The following is a 19,779-nucleotide window of genomic DNA, read 5'->3' on the forward strand; positions in this document are numbered from 1 at the left end:
TCTCACACCTCAGGTTTCTTATGTAAAAGTGTATGAGTTAGTGTATGTAAAGCACTTAGAAAACAATGATAGGCAAATTAAAGGTACCTGAAGTATGTTTTCTATTATTAGTGTGTGAGCACAGAGGCCACAGCTCCCAGCTAGCCACACAATAATAAGGGTAAACAGCAGATCTACTTACACCATCCTGTACACAGAAAACCATTCTGATTTTCACCTTTAATAGAGTATTCAGTAAATGACATGAGATAGTCAATACTTAATTATAAAGAAAGGCTTTGTCTTAGACAATTTTGCCCAACTAATAAGCTTTTGTAAGTGTTCTGAGCACTTTTAAGGTAGGTTAGGAAATTGCCAACATCCATTGGATCATAGAAAAAGCAAAAGAATTCCAGAAAAATATCTACTTCTGCTTCATTGATTATGCTAAAGTCTTTGACTGTGTGGATCACAACAAACTGGAAAATTCTTCAAGACATGGGAATACCAAACCATTTCACCCACCTCCTGAGAAATCTGTGTGTAGGTCAAGAAGTGACAGTTATAACTGGACATGGGACAACAGACTGGTTCCAAATTGGGAAAGGAGTACGTCAAGACTGTATATTGTCACGTTGCTTATTTAACTTATATGCAGAGTACATCATGAAAAATGCCAGGCTGGATGAAGCACAAGCCAGAATCAAGATTGCTGGGGGAAATAACAATAACCTCAAATACGCAGATGACACCACCCTTATGGCAGAAAGCAAAGAAGAACTAAAGAGCCTCTTGATGAAAGTGAAAGAGGAGAGTGAAAAAGTTGGCTTAAAACTCAACATTCAGAAAACGAAGATCGTGGCATCTGGTCCCATCACTTCATGGCAAATAGATGGGGAAACAATGGAAACAGAGATAGACTTTCTTTTCTTGGACTCCAAAATCACTGCAGATGGTGACTGCAGCCATGAAATTAAAAGATGCTTGCTCCTTGGAAGAAAAGCTATAACCAACCTAGATAGCATATTAAAAAGCAGAGACATTACTTTTCCAACAAAGGCCCATCTAGTCAAAGCAATGGTTTTTCCAGTAGTCATGCATGGATGTGAGAGTTGGACCATGAAGAAAGCTGAGCACCAAAGGATTGATGCTTTTGAACTGTGGTGTTGGAGAAGACTCTTGAGAGTCCCTTGGCCAGCAAGGCTATCAAACCAGTCAATCCTAAAGGAAATCAGTCCTGAATATTCATTGGAAGGACTAATGCTGAAGCTGAAGCTCCAATACTTTGACCTCCTGATGCGAAGAACTGAATCATTGGAAAGACCCTGATTCTGGGAAAGGTTGAAGGTAGGAGGAGAAGGGGATGACAGAGGATGAGATGGTTGAATGGCATCACCGACTTGATGGACATGGATTTGAGCAAGCGCCAGGAGTTGGTAATAGACAGGGAAGCCTGACTTACTGCAGTCCATGGGGTTGCAAAGAGTTGGACATGAGTGAGCAACTGAACTGGACTGAACTGAGGCTAAGCTATGGCTTCCTAGGTAGCGCTCTTGATAAAGAATCCATCTGCCAATTCAGGAGATGCCACTGACATGGGTTTGATCCCTAGGTTGGGAAGATGCACTGGAGAAGGAAATGGCAACCCACTCCTGTATTCTTGCTGGGAAATCCCATGGACAGAGGCGCCTCATGGGCTACAGTCTATGGGATCACAAAGAGTTAGACATGACTGAACACACATATGCACACAGACTAAGCTATGATATTCAGTAGGTTAGTGTATTGAATGCATTTTTGACTTAATATATTTTCAACTTACAGTGGGTTTGTTGGAATTTAATCTCATTATAAGTTGAAGGAAATCTGTATGCTGATTTTTCTCTTTTTCTCTGTATTTTTAGACCCCAGAAGAATTAGAGGATGATTCAGACTTTGAGCAGGAAGATTATGATGTGCGTAGCCGGACAAGTGTTCAGACCGAAGATGACCAGCTCATTGCAGGACAGAGTGCACGGGTGAGTGGACATTCAAGACTTTGGTTTGGAGCACAGCAGTTGTGTTCACCAAACTGATTTGAAGGAATTTCTGATTTCCAGGTACCTGGAACCCCAGAGATTCATGGCTCAGAAATCCAGGCTGTCATCTGGGGTTTTTTCATTTCTAGCAGTTCACATTTTACACAGTGGAAATCACCACCACTGATTCTGATTCCTTCTTACTCCTGTTTCCATCACTGAAATCATAGCAGCCACATCACAGCAAAACTTGTGTGTATTATGGATTTGGTGGGGGTTGGAGATCATGATTAGGTGGTTTAGTGGCCAGGGCATAAGGGAATGCTCAGTTCTTACCTTTTCCCAGACTTCATGGTTCTTCTTAAAGTCTCCAAGCTTGTTAACCACATAGGTGACAACCACAAATGGAGAATGAGAGTACTACTTTGTTGCCAGTGGGGTTGTTATTGCTCCATACTCTGGCCTAGGGTATCTGAGAAACAAGACCACATATTTTGCAGTTGGTTCAGGGACATCAGAGTTGAGAAAGAAGTTTTTCCCCTGATACCTACCTAGGGCCAAGACAGCAGCCCCAGATCCATGTGATTGAAAAAGAAATTACAGAGACATACAAGAAATATAACAGTTAAAGATTGTGGAGCAAGAACCATTAAAAGATCACCATTGTGGCTGACAGTTGAACACTCTGTGACACAGTCCACCAAAAAAAGTATTCTAAAGAATATTCTGGAATCTGACCAGTCTTATTAGCTAGAGCTTCTTGAGGATAAGCTGCCAGTAATCAAGGAGGAAGCAGCAGATACAATTCCTAGGGATTGCAAAAGAGGGTGAGATTCTCCTCCCTTTAAAGTTTCCGCTTCCATAGGGCAAAAATAATCTAATCTAATTATAGTATAACTGAGATATCCTAATGGATATTTTAATTCTCTTTTGTAAAGTTTTGCTTATTAAAAGATAATGAATAGGAAGCATGAGATAGAGACGGCAATTTAGAATAGGGATCTAGAAACTCCAGAAAGCTCACACTGACATAGGAATTCTGCAAAAGAGTAGAAAATAGCCAATCAAAGGTTAAAATAAAGATAATTCAGAGAAGACTAAGCTTTATGTTGGGTTAAGTAAGTCTTTGATTTAACAGTGTGGAGATTCCTCAAAAGCTGGAAATAGAACTGCCATATGATCCAGCAATCGCACTCCTGGGCGTACACATTGAGGAAACCAGAATTGAAAGAAACACATGCACTCCAATGTTCATTGCAGCACTGTTTATAATAGCGAGGACATGGAAGCAACCTAGATGTCCATCTGCAGATGAATGGATAAGAAAGCTTTGGTACATACACACAATGGAGTACTTTTCAGCCATCAAAAAGAATGCATTTGAACCAGTTCTAGTGAGTTGGATGAAATTGGAGCCTATTATACAGAGTGAAGTAAGCCAGAAAGAAAAACATCAATACAGTATACTAATGCATATATATGGAATTTAGAAAGATGGTAACCTTAACCCTGTATACGAGACAGCAAAAGAGACATAGGTGTATAGAACAGTCTTTGGGACTCTGTGGGAGAGGGTGAAGGTGGGATAATTTGGGAGAATGGCATTGAAGCATGTATATTATCATATGTGAAATGAATCACCAGTCCAGGTTCGACGCATGATACAGGATGCTTGGGCCTGGTGCACAGGGATGACCTGGAGGGAGGATATGGGGAGGAGGGAGGTGGGAGGGGGGCTCAAGAAGGGGAACACATGTATACCCGGGGTGGATTCATGTCAATGTATGGCAAAAACAACCAATATATTAATGTAAAGTAATTAGCCTCCAATAAAAAAAATAAAAAAAATAAAATCCCATTTCTCCTGATAGTCTCATCCAACAGTTAAATGATCTAGAAGATAGAGATGGACATCATTGGGGGAAGCGTGAGAGTAAAAGAACATTGGAGACGCACTGGATTTGATTTCAGACAGACTTAGTTCTGAATTGTAATGAGTAGGGTGAAGACTGTGCTCTGGTACATGCTGCTTAATTTCTCTGAGCTTTTTTTCTATCATATATAAGTAAATAATAGGCCTGTTTGATAAGATTCCTTTGAGGTTTTGATCACTGAACATTTATAAAATAATGAGCATAATATCTGACACACATTGAGTGCTCAATAAAGGATGACTGAAAATTGTCATCTCCTGGAAGAGAAATCTCTTATCACAGGCTGGTGAGAGCAGAAAAGTGCACAAAAGAGTATGAGGCTCCCTACTTTAAAAGATTCCTTGTAGACTTTAGTTACTCCCCCTAAAATATTGAAAATAGGGAAGTTGATTAAGCTGAGAGTCTTTTGAGCCTGTACTGGCGTAACACTAATCTAATTCATCAGTCAGATCAATTCATCTTCAGAATGAAGTAAAACAAGCATTTTTATGTCAGTGACAAAGGGCAAGTTTGAGTAATTCACCCAAACATTAATCAGTTCAAAGTCAATTTGATTGACTAACTGCAACTTAGTATTGGTACAACCTCACTTTTTACGAGGAAAAATACAGTCCCATTATACTTCCATTTCATGCATCTTACATTCAAAGTCAAGTCAGTTACGGTGAGTGGAAACAAAAGTCAGATGACATCTGTCTTCATCATCTATTATTTCTTCACCCAGTAGGTGAGAAGACAATGGTCTTTTCTGAAAGTTTTTTTTGGACATGGGCCAGGATAGTAAGAACAAACTACCCTTGTAATTCAGCACTTGCTGATTTGTCTTTGCGAACTATCATGAGGTTTGTATGAGTAACTTGCAGCAGACAGCATTAGTTATTGAGTCAGCCTATTTAAGCCTATAATTATATGATGACAAATCAGAGACATAGAATTACGGCCATAAGTTGGAAATAAGAGGGTGCATTGAATTGCTGAGATGACAGATGGTCGAACTTTTGACCAGAGAAGTGTGTTAACTTGTTCAAAAGTGTGGAGGAGGCAAAAGTTGTCTCTGACAGAGGCAGTTGCTCTTTCCAGCAGCCAGCTCTCCTCTGGTTACTTTGTGTTCTCATTTAGCGAAATTCTCTGAAAATGGCAAATTAAATCCAAGAGGAGGTTAAGGTGGGAAAAAAGACTTTAGTACCCATTCCAGTGTTGCTGTCAAATTCTGAAATTAGAGTGAAGCTTTGTTCCCATATGTGTTCCAGTCTGCTGCTTGTCTACAATGCTTTATGAGAGAGAAACACACGGGGAAGGGCGGTGGGGCGGGGTGGATTTAAATGGAGAACAATCATACCCTGATCTGATGAAATATAGAAATTATCAGGCCCTTTGATCCTAAACATGATATCTTATAAACTTCTTTCTTCAAAAGCCGACATAGTTAAAATTAATCAACAACAACTCTTGGGCATTTAACCTTCATGATAAAACGTATTACTTGGAGTCACACAAACCATATTTTAAAAATGAATTAGGGCAAGCTGTACGGCTTTGGGGTAACTTTCTTAACCTCTCTATGCCTCATCTCCTTGTGTGTGCCCTCTCTCTCCCTCTCTCTCTGTATATACATGTATCATCCTACTTCACAATGTCATTAGGAGAAATGCATGATGAAAGGTATCCCAAGAGTTATTGTATAATGTTAAGTTTATGAAGAAGATGATGATGCTTATAGCATAACATAGTCATTCATTAGAAGGCTGGTCAATAATTTAACCTGAAAGAGCTGGATAATTTAGACCATCCTGAAAGTTTTCGCTTGAATTAATGAGACAAGAACCTTAATTTTCCAATTCACTTCACAGCCTCATACAGGTAAAAGTCACCCACTCCTTAATTACTTACGTTTATTATCTTGCTCTAAAACCAAGTGAAGAGAAATGGGCACATTAAGTTTTAACCTTTTAAATCATTATTTATAAACATGCATATACTTAAACCTTTCATGGTAGACTTTTGCTGTGTGTTTAAGACACTAACACTTTTCAGTTCAGATGTCCAAAGACTTTAAAAGTCATTTTTCATCTTGGGATTGGGAAAAGAATTCTTTCGAGACTAGCAAAAAGCTCCTTGAGATTTAAATTGACGAAAAAATTCCGGACTGAGAGGTTGTTGGCTTGTGTCAGTGATACACACTTTTATTTAATAAAGTTTGGGCTTTACTGGTGGCTCAGACGATAGAGTCTGGATTCAATCAAAGACCCAGGTTCAGTCCCTGGGTTGGGAAGATCCCCTGGAGAAGGAAATGGTAACCCATTCCTGTATACTTGCCTGGAGAATTCCAGACAGAGGAGGCTGGCGGGCTATACAGTCCATGGGGTCGCAAAGAGAACGACTGAGTGACTAACACTTTCACTTTCTTCACTTAATAAAGTTTAGAACAATCACACACACAATAAATGGTTGGATGTTCAGAGGAAAGACTAGGAGCCTGAGGCTGGGGGTAAGTAACATTGTGAATTCAAGTCTCTGAGGCCACCGAACTGGGGTCCCAGATCAACAATCTGGACAGCTGTGCCTGGCTATACTGCAAGTAGAGGAAGATCTCAGACCACCCCAGGTGACCACATGACACAAACAGAAAAGCTGATTTGTTCTCTTTCCCCTGCATCATTGAAACCATTTTTCTTGTGTTTCCCTAGTTTGAGGGAGTGAACAATTGCACATTATGTATTTTGTATTCAACTTGACTTGAATGTAGTCAGCCTCTAAGTTGTTTTTTTCCCCCCTAGCTAGAAGGGCTTTAATGTGTTAACATTTCAAACTGCTGAGTTATATTGATAAGACCTAATTAAAACTCATGTGTTGAATTTTAATTTGATTAACTTGCAAATTTCACAGTTTGTGATCTACTGTTTATAGATAACCTTTTTTTAAATTCCAGTTTCAGAAAAGGTCAATTATGAATTTTTAAAAGCCAAGAGCATTTTAAGAATATTTAGGAAACGACTTTGCTTCATCGATAGCTACGTTAGCAGAAGCAAATGTAATGACTCTTACACCCAAGTCACACGTCATTAAGTGCATTATGTGGGTGAAGCACCCCCAGAGTCAAAATAACAGCTTCCTTTGCAAATTTGCTGTGAAGGGGCCAGTTTTTCTTCCAAATTGTGCCCTCAGAAAACGTTTGTCAGTTCTGTTAACTTCTCTCAAACTGTGTCAATAGGGTGAGTGGAGAGATGTGTGAACAGTCAATCAAAAGGTATGCATTTAGTTTCTGCACGGAGGCGGATGCTGGGGTCTTTGCCCGCAGGAAACTCAAAGAGAAGTCAGAGGCAGGGCATTAATAGAAATCAGAGAGTTAGAGCAAGGCAGTTAATATTCAAATACTGAATATTTGAAATGATTGAAACTTAAGTGATAACAGTTGACAGACATGTGTAACCTTTTAATGCACAAATTAATCCTTTGGGGACAATGATAGGTTTATTGCTAGAATCTGGTTATTGAATGTAGAATCTGGAGGTCTGCTCAGCAGTTTTATAGATTCTTTTTTTTTTTTTTTTTAACGAGAAGCACCTAATAGATGCTTTAAATAATGCTAGTTAGGACTTGTAGGGTATAAGTAAAACATGGTTATCATTATTATATGAGGAAAACAAATGAATCTTAGATACCTTTAGAATATCAGATGGGGTGCTTCAGGGAACTTGTACAAATCCAAACCTATCTCAAAAGTATTGGAATAGCTGCCTTGGAATTAGTACAATGTTGCATATGTGAATTTATAACAAACTCTTTTGTATATTAACTCTTTTAAAATATATTTTAAAAGTACTTTAAAATATTTTTTGAATAGTAGTATTTTAAATATTTTAACTATTGTATCTTAACTAGCTTGACTTTTAAAATATGGATTTTTAATATTTATACACATGCACACACATATTTATAGACCTAAGTTTATATACATATATATACACACAGACATCATGCACATGAAGACACATGCTATTTGTATAAAGTCACACACATACATGCACGGCTTTTAGTAGACATTGTTAGTAAGAGGTAGCATCTGGGAAGCTGCTAGTTCAAGGACACCTTTATGCAAATCAGACCAAGGAACCCCTTTACCCTGGGCAGATGAAGCCTCAACTCTAGGATGCTCAGCCTGATGGACAGAGGCTGCAGTTTCAGTGACCTTTGCCCCATTGGACTGGGATCACTAGGCAGTGTCTAACCTGCACTGTCCTGCATGGTGATCTCATTGTGCAGGATGGTTAAGTATGGTATTACCTGACCTGGCTTTGAATCCTGTTCTTACAGTTCATTAGTTGTGTAATGTTCAGAGTTAATTAACTTTCCTGGATCTTGGTATCATCATTAATAAAATAGGGCTAATAATAGCATTAATCTTACAAAATAATTAAGTAGATTAAATGTTTGACATTTTAAATCTTTTAGTATAGTACCCAGGATTCATGCCTATGTTCAGGGAATCATGGTGGTTTCCATTTATAGGTAGTCACACAGTCTCTGATTCCATCTCTTCTCTTTGATGGCAACTATGTAACAAGCTAGAGAAGCAGCTGGAAAGGAAAGCTCATAGAAATAATGATAACAATGGTAACAATAATCCCATTCATGTTTCCTGTCATTTTTTTGACAAACATGTAGCACACTTATTATTTTCTGTCCATCATAGCATTTTAAGGTAATTGAGGTAATTGTCTACTAATCTTATATTTCAAAAAGTTAAGTATGTAATCCAGTAGCAATGAGGTCTTAAGTCAGTGACAGAGCCAGGTTGAACCCAGTTCTTCTAATCTTGTATCCCCTGATATTTCAGTTAGATATAAGCTACCTCACCTTTGAACTATTCACTTATACTGGGAAGAGCTTTACAAATTAGAAAGCAGTTTTGTTTTGGGGGTGTTATTTACCTGTCCTTTGTAAAAACTGTATGTATCCCAAATCCTGCTTTCTTGGTCTTTCTTCTGGAGGATACATGTATCCCAGCACCAGAGGGACACCAGTGCTAACACACTGATCCACATGCTCCTTTCAGTAATACAGTGATACATGGGCAGATGCCATGAACTGGTGTCAGACATTTCACTCAGCACCTGCTACATAAATAGTGTTTAACAAATACAGTTGATTCTCTTTATTCATGGCCTCATGTTCTATAAAGTCACCGTGAACGCTTAATTAGCAACTACAGAATCATTGTTCCTATGGGAAATACAGGGTTAGGTTCCTGAGAGCTGCTAGTCTTAACATTTCCTTCAACCCATCAATACATAATCTTGTTTAATGAATGCTTGTTTTTTCCCTAGTTTTGGCTCATGAACATTGAACTCATATCTAAGAGCACTAAAACTCAAGTGTGAACAAAGTTCATATAATACATATATTTATTCATTAGGCACTTTGCAGCCTTCTTGTGTTTCGAGATATGAGACAGCACTTCTACACTAGGGTTGGGTACTATGTTAAACAGCTAAACCACCAACAAAAAGTGCAAAGATGTGGAAAATGTGGTACTAAATAGACAGCAAAAAGGACACATGTTTCTGGTATGAGTGCTAATACAAGAAGGCAGAGACACCCTTGTTCCGCCTCATCTGGGAACATGGATGTAGGATGATTCAAATTTTGGCAGCTCTGCACATGTTTGTGAATGACTGAAAGCATAACAAATACTGATTTGAGAGTTCAGATAGATGTTAAAGAGTAGGAAAATTTGCAAAAAAAAAAAAAAAAAAAATCCACCAATTGAATCAACAGTAGTTCTTCCTTTTCTACATTCCCCTACTAGCAACTGTTGAAAATCAACTTTTCCTTTCCTAATCCTACATTTTATCCCATCACAGATTTTCTGTGCATACTCATAGGCTCTCCAAGGAGCCATGGCTGACCCAGGATTTCCACAGAGAAGGACTGGGAATGGATATGCCATCCCTGAAGTGCCCTGGATAAAGGATTTTTGTTTAGCATTTAATCAATCATGGATGGCTTCATTAACACCCACAGATTGTCTCCCCACCTCACTTGGGATGCTCAGATATTCTTTAAAATTCTTTTCCTTCCCAGCAACAGAAGGCCTGTTCTCTTTTTTTCCCTTCTCTGAACAGATTTCAGTGTTGAAAGAGGTGCATTCTTTCATCCGGTAAAAGTTTCCCGAGACCAAACATAAAAATTGTCAGGAATAGATTCTTTTGAACAAACATATGTCATCACAGCGATAGAGAGGTTCTGCTACTGTCAACGTGCACGTCCCTTTGGATCTTGGTTATTTTTTGTATGTGGGAATGGGGACAGGAAATTTGGGGACCTTACCAGTCTGTGCTTTTTCCTTCCTGGGGCTGGAGAAGAGTATTTTCTTGTCAGGGTCTGGGTTTGCTGTTAACTGGAGGCAGAGTTGACCTTCTGTCTATGCTCCCTTTGTCATCATTAGTCATACTTTTTCTGTAACCCACGCAGGCCATCATGGCACAACTACCGCAAGAGGAGAAGGCAAAAATAGCTGAACAGGTGGAGATATTCCACCAAGAGAAAAGCAAGCTGGATGCTGAAGTGGCCAAATGGGATGACAGCGGCAATGATATCATTGTGCTGGCCAAACAGATGTGTATGATCATGATGGAGATGACAGACTTCACAAGGTGAGGCATGCAGACAGGAAGAGAAGGTTTTCTCGTTGAAAATAACAGAGGCATCATAATAGTGGGTATTAGTATGTGAAAAGCCTGCTGAAACATTAAAAGGCTCCATCAAAGCAGGGAGTGGTATTGTAAAATTTACATGTGTAAGTCAACATGATCTGAGCCTGGTTCTTAGCAGGTAGGTCTTTCTGGTCAAAAAGAACAGATTCATTTCTGTAATTAGTATTGTTTTAATTATCCATCCTGAATTAGTCATAAAATCAAACTCCTGGAGCTTGGGGGACTGATTTTTGGTCTATGCTATTTTGCAGTGTATTTAAATATTATTCTGAAGATAAAGTGTATGATTTGCTGATATCCCTCAGGGAAAAAATATGTATATATATATATGTGGCATGTGATGTCTTTTAATGCTAGCTGATGATTTAGTATTTAATTTCAGCTCATATTTTATACTTACATACAAAGAACAGGGTTCAACCATCTGATTCTGTAATTGTGACAGGAAAATTAAACATTGTATAAGTTTTAGACCCTTTTGCTCTGAGCAGTATTTTTAATAAATCAGGAGACCAGTCAGAATTTTGTCAGGAGCCTTTTTTTCCTCAGGGGTCATTGCTGTTTCTTCCTTTGCATTTTTATAGTCTCCTCTTTAAAGGGAGCTGACATTTCTGCCCTTCCAACCACACGAAGGGCAGACCAAGGGAGAGCAAAGCTCAATGAAAAGATCCCTGGATTTTTTAGTTCAGATACCAGGTGATTCTGGATCAGTCTATTATTGTCTTTATTTATTTGTAAAGGAGCAAAGTAATACTCTTCTTATGAACTTCACAGGAGAGTTTAAAATCCAAACAGGTAATGCAGTTATAAAGTATCCTACCATATGAATGAAAGCTACCATTTTGCTGTAGATTTTGTTTTTCTGGGAAACAGACCCACAAGAAACATGAGCAAAAGTAATGATTCAACATCGTATTTGTTATTAAAGTTATGTAAGATGTGTGGCAATGTCAAGACACTACCTTATGGTGACAGTTTTTTAAATGATTGATGAATACTTTTAGTAAGAAAAGGCTACAATTAATTATGTTGTTTTAGTCCCCAGATCATGTCCAACTCTTTTAGGATCCCTTGGTCTGTAGCCTGCCAGGCTTCTCTGTTCATGGAATTTTCCAGGCAAGATTATTGAAGTGGGTTGCCATTTCCTTCTCCAGGGTATCTTCCCCACCCAGGAATTGAGACTGCATCTCCTACATTGGCAGATGTTTTCTTTACTGCTGAGCCACCTGGGAAGCCCACAATTAATTATAGCTTATAATAAAATATGACACATCTCTGCCCTATCCTCCTTACCTTTTGCCTCTGGTTAATATGTATTGATGACATTGCTTGGCCCTTTCTCCAAATATTTTAAAATTGTTTTTTACTTCAGTGGAATGACTTAATGTTTTAAGGGTGACTTTCAAGATTTTAAATGTCAATTAGAAGTTCAAATTTGTACATTTGGCTGGTCTCTACTGGTTTCACAGATTTATTTCACACACAAAAATAATAGTAGAAAAATACAATCTGAACCATTAATTAAGTCTTCAGTTCAGTTCAGTCGCTCAGTCGTGTCCAACTCTCCGCGACCCCATGAATCACAGCACACCAGGAATTTCCTACAAATCAGACTCTCATGGTAGCCTCAGTCATTGCTTTTCAAGGCCAGTGATGACTTAATTTGCTTGCTTTCAACATTGTATTTGTACTTTATCTGATGGATATTATACAATCCATTAATAACATCTCTTGAACAAATAATTTCATTAATTTAAAGTGAATGATGAATTGAGTCATGTTGCTAGTTAAGATCAGGAAGACGTTTTACAGTACTCTGGATTATATATAACTGTGTCAAAGAAGAAAGATACATTTGAGGGGTCTTTTTAGAGGATATTTAAGACAGATTTTCTATTAGTCAAAGTATAGTTTTAAAAGTGAAAAGAGGGTCACTTCAGTTCCTAGGGATTTTGCATAATCATTTTATGCTGATTTGAATAATGAAATGTCTAGACTGTTACTGGTTATCATTTTTTCCTGCTGCCTGATGAGTAGTTTTATGCCCCTTTGTGAAACCAAAGGAAGATACAGTTGTTAATAACCAGAGAAACAGGGGAGGGTGTGAATTGGAAATGCCACAAAGGGAGCTGAGGTTTTGCTGCTGTGGCCATCTGCAGAGCCTCTTCCTTTGCAAAGAGGTAGCTAATTTGAACCTTTCTTTGTGCCTTTCGCCTAAATTCACTGCATTTGACCCTATGCATGACTGTTATTGCCTTGGGTTTTCCACTTTAAGGAGGAATTATGTCAGCTGTATACCTCTAATGTTCTCTTCTTTAAAGGGAAGGATGTAGCTGAATAGGAACTGAAACTTCACTACACACCTCAGATCACACATTTATAGGGCATTTCAATGAAAGGAAAAAAAAAAAAAAAACCCTTGCATTTTTTATCTTGTTTTCTTCTTATTGGTAGCTAATTCATTAATTTGATTCAGTAATCTCAATGATATCCACTCCATTATTATTAATAGTAGAGAGGTTCTACCTCATTACTTGTGTAATAACTTGGTCATGGTGGATAAAACTGGTTATGCCTCACATCTTTTTTCTGTTCATTTCTTGACTTCCATCTCATGGGTGATGGCAGAGATGATGTCCTGCAGAGGGTGAATCCATATTTCTCATATCACTTTCAGAAGGAAATAGTATGTGCCAGTCTTGTTTCCTGGTAACAAAAGGTGTGTAGATGGCAGCAGTTCAGGAAAGAAACTCACATTTAATTGTACAGCAAGAGACAAAGCTGTCTTTTTAGATCAACCATAAGTTCTGATCTTGAAAGGAACTGGGTTCAGGCTAATAAAAAGCTTTCAGGTTACAATCAACTGTAAAGTATTGAGCACTAGACTAAAAGATCAAGTAATCACCCTGATATCCCCAAACTTCATTCCTGCCTTGGTATGGACAGTCAGGACTCCAACCCAAGTGACAGTTCAACTAGTATATGTTCTAATTCTTGATTCTTGTGATTTAACTTATGCCATATCTGGCCATTAAATGGCATCCATCTAACTCCTTTGCACCAAAATTTTCTTTCCTCTTTTCATAAAATAATATAAAAATCTTGAGTTTGCTATCCAAAGCCTACCTTTATTGACCCTTAGATTCTTTCTCAATTTTTTACATATTTGTACTTCAATTTTTTCCATATTTGTACTTCAGTTTCAAGACCATTCTCTAAATGTTATTTCCTTGCATGATTCAGCTAATGGTCCTGCAGTCTCACCTGACTTATCTTTAATCCCCAGATTAACTCAACTTTTCCACTGTGCTATCTTTACACTACTTCAGCCGATTGGTGAAAGGGATATTTCCCAACCGCGTTTTATGGACTCTGGTACTAAAAAGAGGCTTCTATGATTTATAAATATACTCCTTACCTTAACGATACCTCATTACTGGAGAGTTGCATCTTATACTGATCAGTTATAGGTATTGAGAAAACTATAGCAAATAAATAGTTTTAATTTAGAAATACTCAATTTAAAAATTCTGGGTGCTGAGTACATTAACTCAGAGTGTACTCACACATTGATTTTTCACATTAGTACCCATTACCTTTTCATGAAATAAATATTAAATAGTTGTTTAGTTGTGGATAGCAGTAACATGATAATAGATTTCCATGGCTTTTTTTTTTTTTGCAGTGACCATTTCCTGGGAAAGCTTCCAAATATTGACCCTTGTATAAAAATCACCTATTGCCAAAAGAGACATTTCATGAATCTATATAGTAGAGTTAATTTCACTCTTGATGTTTTTCAAGAAAACTAAAAATATGGTACTTTGGCCACCTCATGCGACGAGTTGACTCACTGGAAAAGACTCTGATGCTGGGAAAGGTTGGGGGCGGGAGGAGAAGGGGACGACGGAGAATGAGATGGCTGGATGGCATCACCGACTCTGTGGACATGAGTTTGAGTGTACTCCGGGAGTTGGTGATGGACAGGGAGGCCTGGCGTGCTGTGATTCATGGGGTCGCGGAGAGTCGGACACGACTGAGCGACTGAACTGAACTGAACTGAACTGAATGGTACAATAGCATGTCTTCTGTCTTTAAGGTCACAAGGTTCCTCAAAGCACCTTTCAAAATTCCCAAAATAGAGAACCTGATCTGAATTAGGGAGAGACATAGGGTCTAAGCCATTAGTTTGAGACTGGGAGCTACAACCAGTGGGGTCAGTCACTTTGTCAACACTGCAGTCCACTGATTGTGTTGTGTTATCATGTTCAGTTGCTAAGTCATGTTTGATTCTTTGTGACCCCATGGACTGTAGCCTGACAGGCTCCTCTGTCCATGGGATTTCCCAAGAAAGAATATTGCATTAGGTTTCCATTTCCTTCTCCAGGGGATCTTCCTCACCCAGGGACTGAACCTGTGTCTCCTGCATTGGCAGGCAGATTCTTTACCTCTGACCCGCCTGGGAAACCCACTGTCCACTGACAGGAAGACTCAAACATCTGATGTTTTGGGGTCTGATCTATATATCTATCTATATATTTATGTTGACCATTTTTTATTTCTGTTCCCACTTCATATTATTCCAAAGACTGCTGCTCATTTAGCCCTGTGTTGACCAATACAGTAGCCCCAATCGCATAAGGCTGATTAAATTAATTGGTTTTTTTTATTGTAGTGAAGAATACATACAATGAAATTTACTATTTTAAGCATTTTTCAATATACAGTTCTGTGGCATTAAGCATATTGACACTGTTGTGCAACTGTCACCAACATCTATCTCTAGCACTTTTTCATCTTCCCCAACAGAAACTCTGGCCATTGAACTCTTCATTCCTCATTCCCCTCTCCCCTCAGCACCTGGCAACCACAATTCTTCTTTCTTTCACTATGAACTTGACTAAGTGTCTCATGTAGTGGAAACAAATAACATTTTTCTCTTTGTGACTGGCTTATATCACTTAGCATAATGTTCTCAACCAGTAATCATATACCTATGTGAGAGTTGGACCATAAAGAAGACTGAATGCCAAAGAATTGGTGTTTTTGAACTGTGGTGCTGAAGAAGACTCTTGACAGTCCCTTGGACAGCACGGAGATCAAACCAGTCAATCCTAAAGGAAATCAGGCCTGAATATTCATTGGAAGGACTGATGCTGAAGCTCTAGTACTTTGGCCACCTGATGTGAAGAGCCCACTCATTGGAAAAGACCCTGATGCTGGGAAAGATTGAGGGCAAGAGATGGCAGTGACAGAGGATGAGATGGTTGGATGGCATTACTGACCCAATGGACATGACTTTGAACAAACTCAGGGAGATAGTGAAGGACAGGGAAACCTGGCATGCTGCAGTTCATGGGGTCACGAAGAATCCAACACAACTTAGCAACTGAAAAACAAACATGTTCTCAAGGTTCAGCCATGTTATAGTTCATGTCAGACTTTCATTTCTTCTTAAGGCTAACTAATATTTTATTGAATATATATATACTATATTTTGCTTATCCAATCATCAATTTTGGGGCACTTGGGTTACAAATAGTTTTGCTATGAACATGGGTGTACAAATACCTCTTTGAGATCTTGCTTTCAAATACTTCTTTGAGATCTTGCTTTCAATCCTTTGGGTATTCCACCCAGAATTTGAATTGCTAGATCATACAGTAGTTCTGTGTTTAATTTTTTGAGGAACCACTGTATGGTTTTACATAGCAGCTACACTATTTTATATTCACATCAACGGTATATAAAAGTTGCAACTTATTCACATCCTGGCCAAGACTTCTTTTTTTGTTTTGTTTTGTTTTATTTTTGTTTGTTTTTATAGCAACCATTTTAGTATGAGATGGTATCTCACTGTGATCTTGGTTTGTATTTTCCTAATAATCAGTAGTGTTAAGCATCTTTTCATGTATTGATTAGCTATTGTATATCTTCTTTTGAGAAATGTATATTCAAGTGCTTTGCCCATTTTTTGTTTTTTTAATTCAGGTTGATTTTTAGTGTTGAGTTGTAGGAGTTTTTCTGTATTCTGGGTTTTAACCCCTTGTCAGATATAGGATTTTAAAATATTTTCTCTTATTCTATGGGCCGCATTTTTACTCCATTGATTGTGTCCTTTAATTCACAGATTTTAAATTTTGATAGAGTTGAATTTGTCAATTAATATTGCTGCTGTTGTCTGTGTTCTTGGTGTCATAGTCAAGAAACTGCCAAATCCAATGTCATGAAGTTTTTCCCTTAAGTTTTCTTGTATGATATGTATAGATTAGCTCTTACAATCCTCTTCCAGTTAATTTTTTTATATGCTATGCGTTAAGGGTCTTGCTTCATTCTTTTGCATGTGGATATCAATTTTCTGAAATATATGTATATATAATATATATTGCAAAATATATACTATATATATATATATTGCAAAATGATTACCACCATAGTATAAGCTAACACTTTCAACAGGAATAACTTTTTAAAGAAATTTCAAAAAGTGCAAACTCTAGTAGAAATGATTGATACATTTGACCACAATAAAATTAAAATTTATACTTTAAAAAAGCTGTTACAAAAGTAAACATACAGGCTAAGACTGGAAGTATTTGCAGCATGATTAACAAAAGATCGAAATTCAAAATATCTAAAAGAGACAAGTAATTTATGTAAAAAAAGAAAACAATGGAAAAATATGCAAAAAACTCAGAGAAAAGGGCATATAAATGATTAATTGTAATGATCAATAAATGATTAATAAAAGTAACTCAGATTCCTCTATAATCATGGAAAAGAAAATTACATTTTTTTCATATACATCAGATTGACAGAAAAATAAGAAAATACAATCTTAAATTATGAAGTATACCTGTAGAAAAATGCATTAAAGAAATGTATACCTTAAATATTATAAACTTTATAACCATCTTCCAGCTCCAGAAGCCCCCCGCAGTCTCCTTCAGATCACAATAGCCTTACTCTTAACTTGGAACAGGGCTCAGTGTTATGTGGCAGCTTGGGTGGGAGGGGAGTTTGGGAAAGAAAGGATACATGTATCCTTTCTACTAAATTGACTTTTGGCAGCAGCTTTCTAATTTTCTAGGGGGAAAAAAAGAAGCCATAGAAGGAGCACTGTCATGGCATGTTTCAAGCTACCAATATGTCTACTGACAGTTTTACATTCAGCTCTGTGAGCATGTACAAACCCACTCTAACATTCAAGTGCTGTTCTCTTCACTTAATTCTTTTTTCTTGTTAACAAACTAGGTTTATTTTCTATATCAGTTTTGCTTTTTTTCTATCGTTCTCTCTTTTTTTAAAAAAAGACTTTTATTTTGTATTGGGTATTCCCTGGTGGCTCAGATGGTAAAGAATCTGCCTGCAATGTGGGAGAGCTGGGTTAAATTCCCGGGTTGGGAAGATCCCCTGGAGAAGGGAATGGCTACTCACTCCACTATTCTGGCCTAGAGAATTCCGTGGACAGAAGAGGATGGTGGGCTACAGTCCGTGGGGTCGCAAAGAGTCGCATAGAACTGAGAGACTTTCACTCACTATAGTCGATTAATAAACAATGTTATGATAGTTTCAGGTGAACAGCAAAAGGACTCAGCCATACATATACATGTATCCATTCTTTCCCAATCTCCCCTCCCATCCAGGCTGCCACATAACATTGAGCAGTGTTCCATATCCAATATTTAGCTATCCAGTAGGTCCTTGTTGCTTATCTGTTTTAAATATAGCAATGTGTACATGTCCATCCCACATTCTATTATTTTCTAACTCATAAATCTCTTCTTGTAATATTTTTGAATTTTTTAAATTGAAGTATAATTGATCAACGATGTTGTGCCAGTCTCTGCTGCACAGCAAAAGGACCCAGTTATACACATTTAGACATTTTTTAAAATATTCTTTTCCATTGTATTTTATCATGATATTGAATATAGTGGGCTTCCCAGGTGGCTCAGTGGTAAAGAATCTTCCGGCAATGCCAGAAGATGCAGGAGGTGTGGATTCCCTCCCTGGGTCAGGAAGATCCCTTGGAAAAGGAAATAGTAACGCACTCTAATATTCTTGCCTGGAAAATTCCGTGGACAGAGGAGTCTGATGGGCTACAGTCCATGGGATCACAAAGACTCAGACATGACTGAGCAGCGGAGCATAACATTGAATATAGTGCCCTGTTCTATACAGTAAGGGCTTGTTGGTGTTTATTCCTTCTACATATAATAGTTTGCATCTTCTAATCCTACCTTCCCAGTCCTTCCCTCCTCCACCCCTCCTTCTTGGCAACCAACAAAACTGTGATTAGGGACAGAGGTTCAGTCCTTTTTTTCCTCTTCTTATCATCTTGGGCAGATCACTTAGCCTCCTCTTTGGATTTCAGCTTTCTCAGCTAGAAAATGAGGAAATATTTGATGATCTAAATATTTCTATATTGCTGTCTAGTTTCATGAAACTATCATCCCTACTATCCACTTGTGACTCCAAGATTTGAATTAAGTCCACAATGTGAATTATAAAGTCTCAAACTTTTTAAATAAAAATATAATAGTGAATCTGTAGCCTCTTTTTAGTTTAAGAAGACATGCTTCTAATGATGCTTTAGCTGAAATTTAGGAGCCTGAGCCTCAGACAGATTCAAGTCTCTATAAATGTCAGAATCAATCCACTGTTGAAAGCTATCATGAAAGGTTCATGAGTAAGCATTTCTACAAATTCTTTGAAATTCTTGGAGTAAACAAACACCAAGATTGTTATTAATGAAATATCAAGTATAATGCAGCCCTTTGTCAATGGATTAGTGAAAGTGAAAGTCGCTCAGTTGTGTCCGACTCTTTGCAACCCCATGGACTAAACAGTCCATGGAATTCTCCAGGCCAGAATACTGGAGTGGGTAGCCTTTCCCTTCTCCAGGGGATCTTCCTAACCTGTGTCCGACTCTTTGCAACCCCATGGACTAAACAGTCCATGGAATTCTCCAGGCCAGAATACTGGAGTGGGTAGCCTTTCCCTTCTCCAGGGGATCTTCCCAACCTAGGGATCCAACCCAGGTCTTCCGCATTGCAGGAGGATTTTTTACCAGTTGAGCTGTAAGAGAAGCCCAAGAAAACTGGAATGGGTAGCTTATCCCTTCTCCAG

The 19,779-nt window shown here is 38.1% G+C and overlaps 1 protein-coding gene across 4 annotated transcripts in view; it reads left to right on the forward strand.

Moving 5' to 3' along the window:
- CTNNA2 (catenin alpha 2) overlaps nucleotides 1-19,779 on the forward strand; it is a 1,253,094-nt gene that overhangs the window by 1,181,509 nt on the left and 51,806 nt on the right. For all 4 annotated transcript variants that reach the window (XM_055400364.2, XM_088841736.1, XM_088841737.1 and 1 more), the window contains exons 13-14: nucleotides 1,884-1,997; nucleotides 10,406-10,587. In XM_055400364.2, the coding sequence (XP_055256339.1) occupies nucleotides 1,884-1,997; nucleotides 10,406-10,587 (296 nt within the window). The remainder of the gene's footprint in view (nucleotides 1-1,883; nucleotides 1,998-10,405; nucleotides 10,588-19,779) is intronic.

This window comes from Moschus berezovskii, chromosome 11 (genome assembly GCF_049115385.1).
Source record: "Moschus berezovskii isolate FMDL1 chromosome 11, NW_MosBer_1.0, whole genome shotgun sequence".
Classification (NCBI taxonomy): Eukaryota; Metazoa; Chordata; class Mammalia; order Artiodactyla; family Moschidae; genus Moschus; species Moschus berezovskii.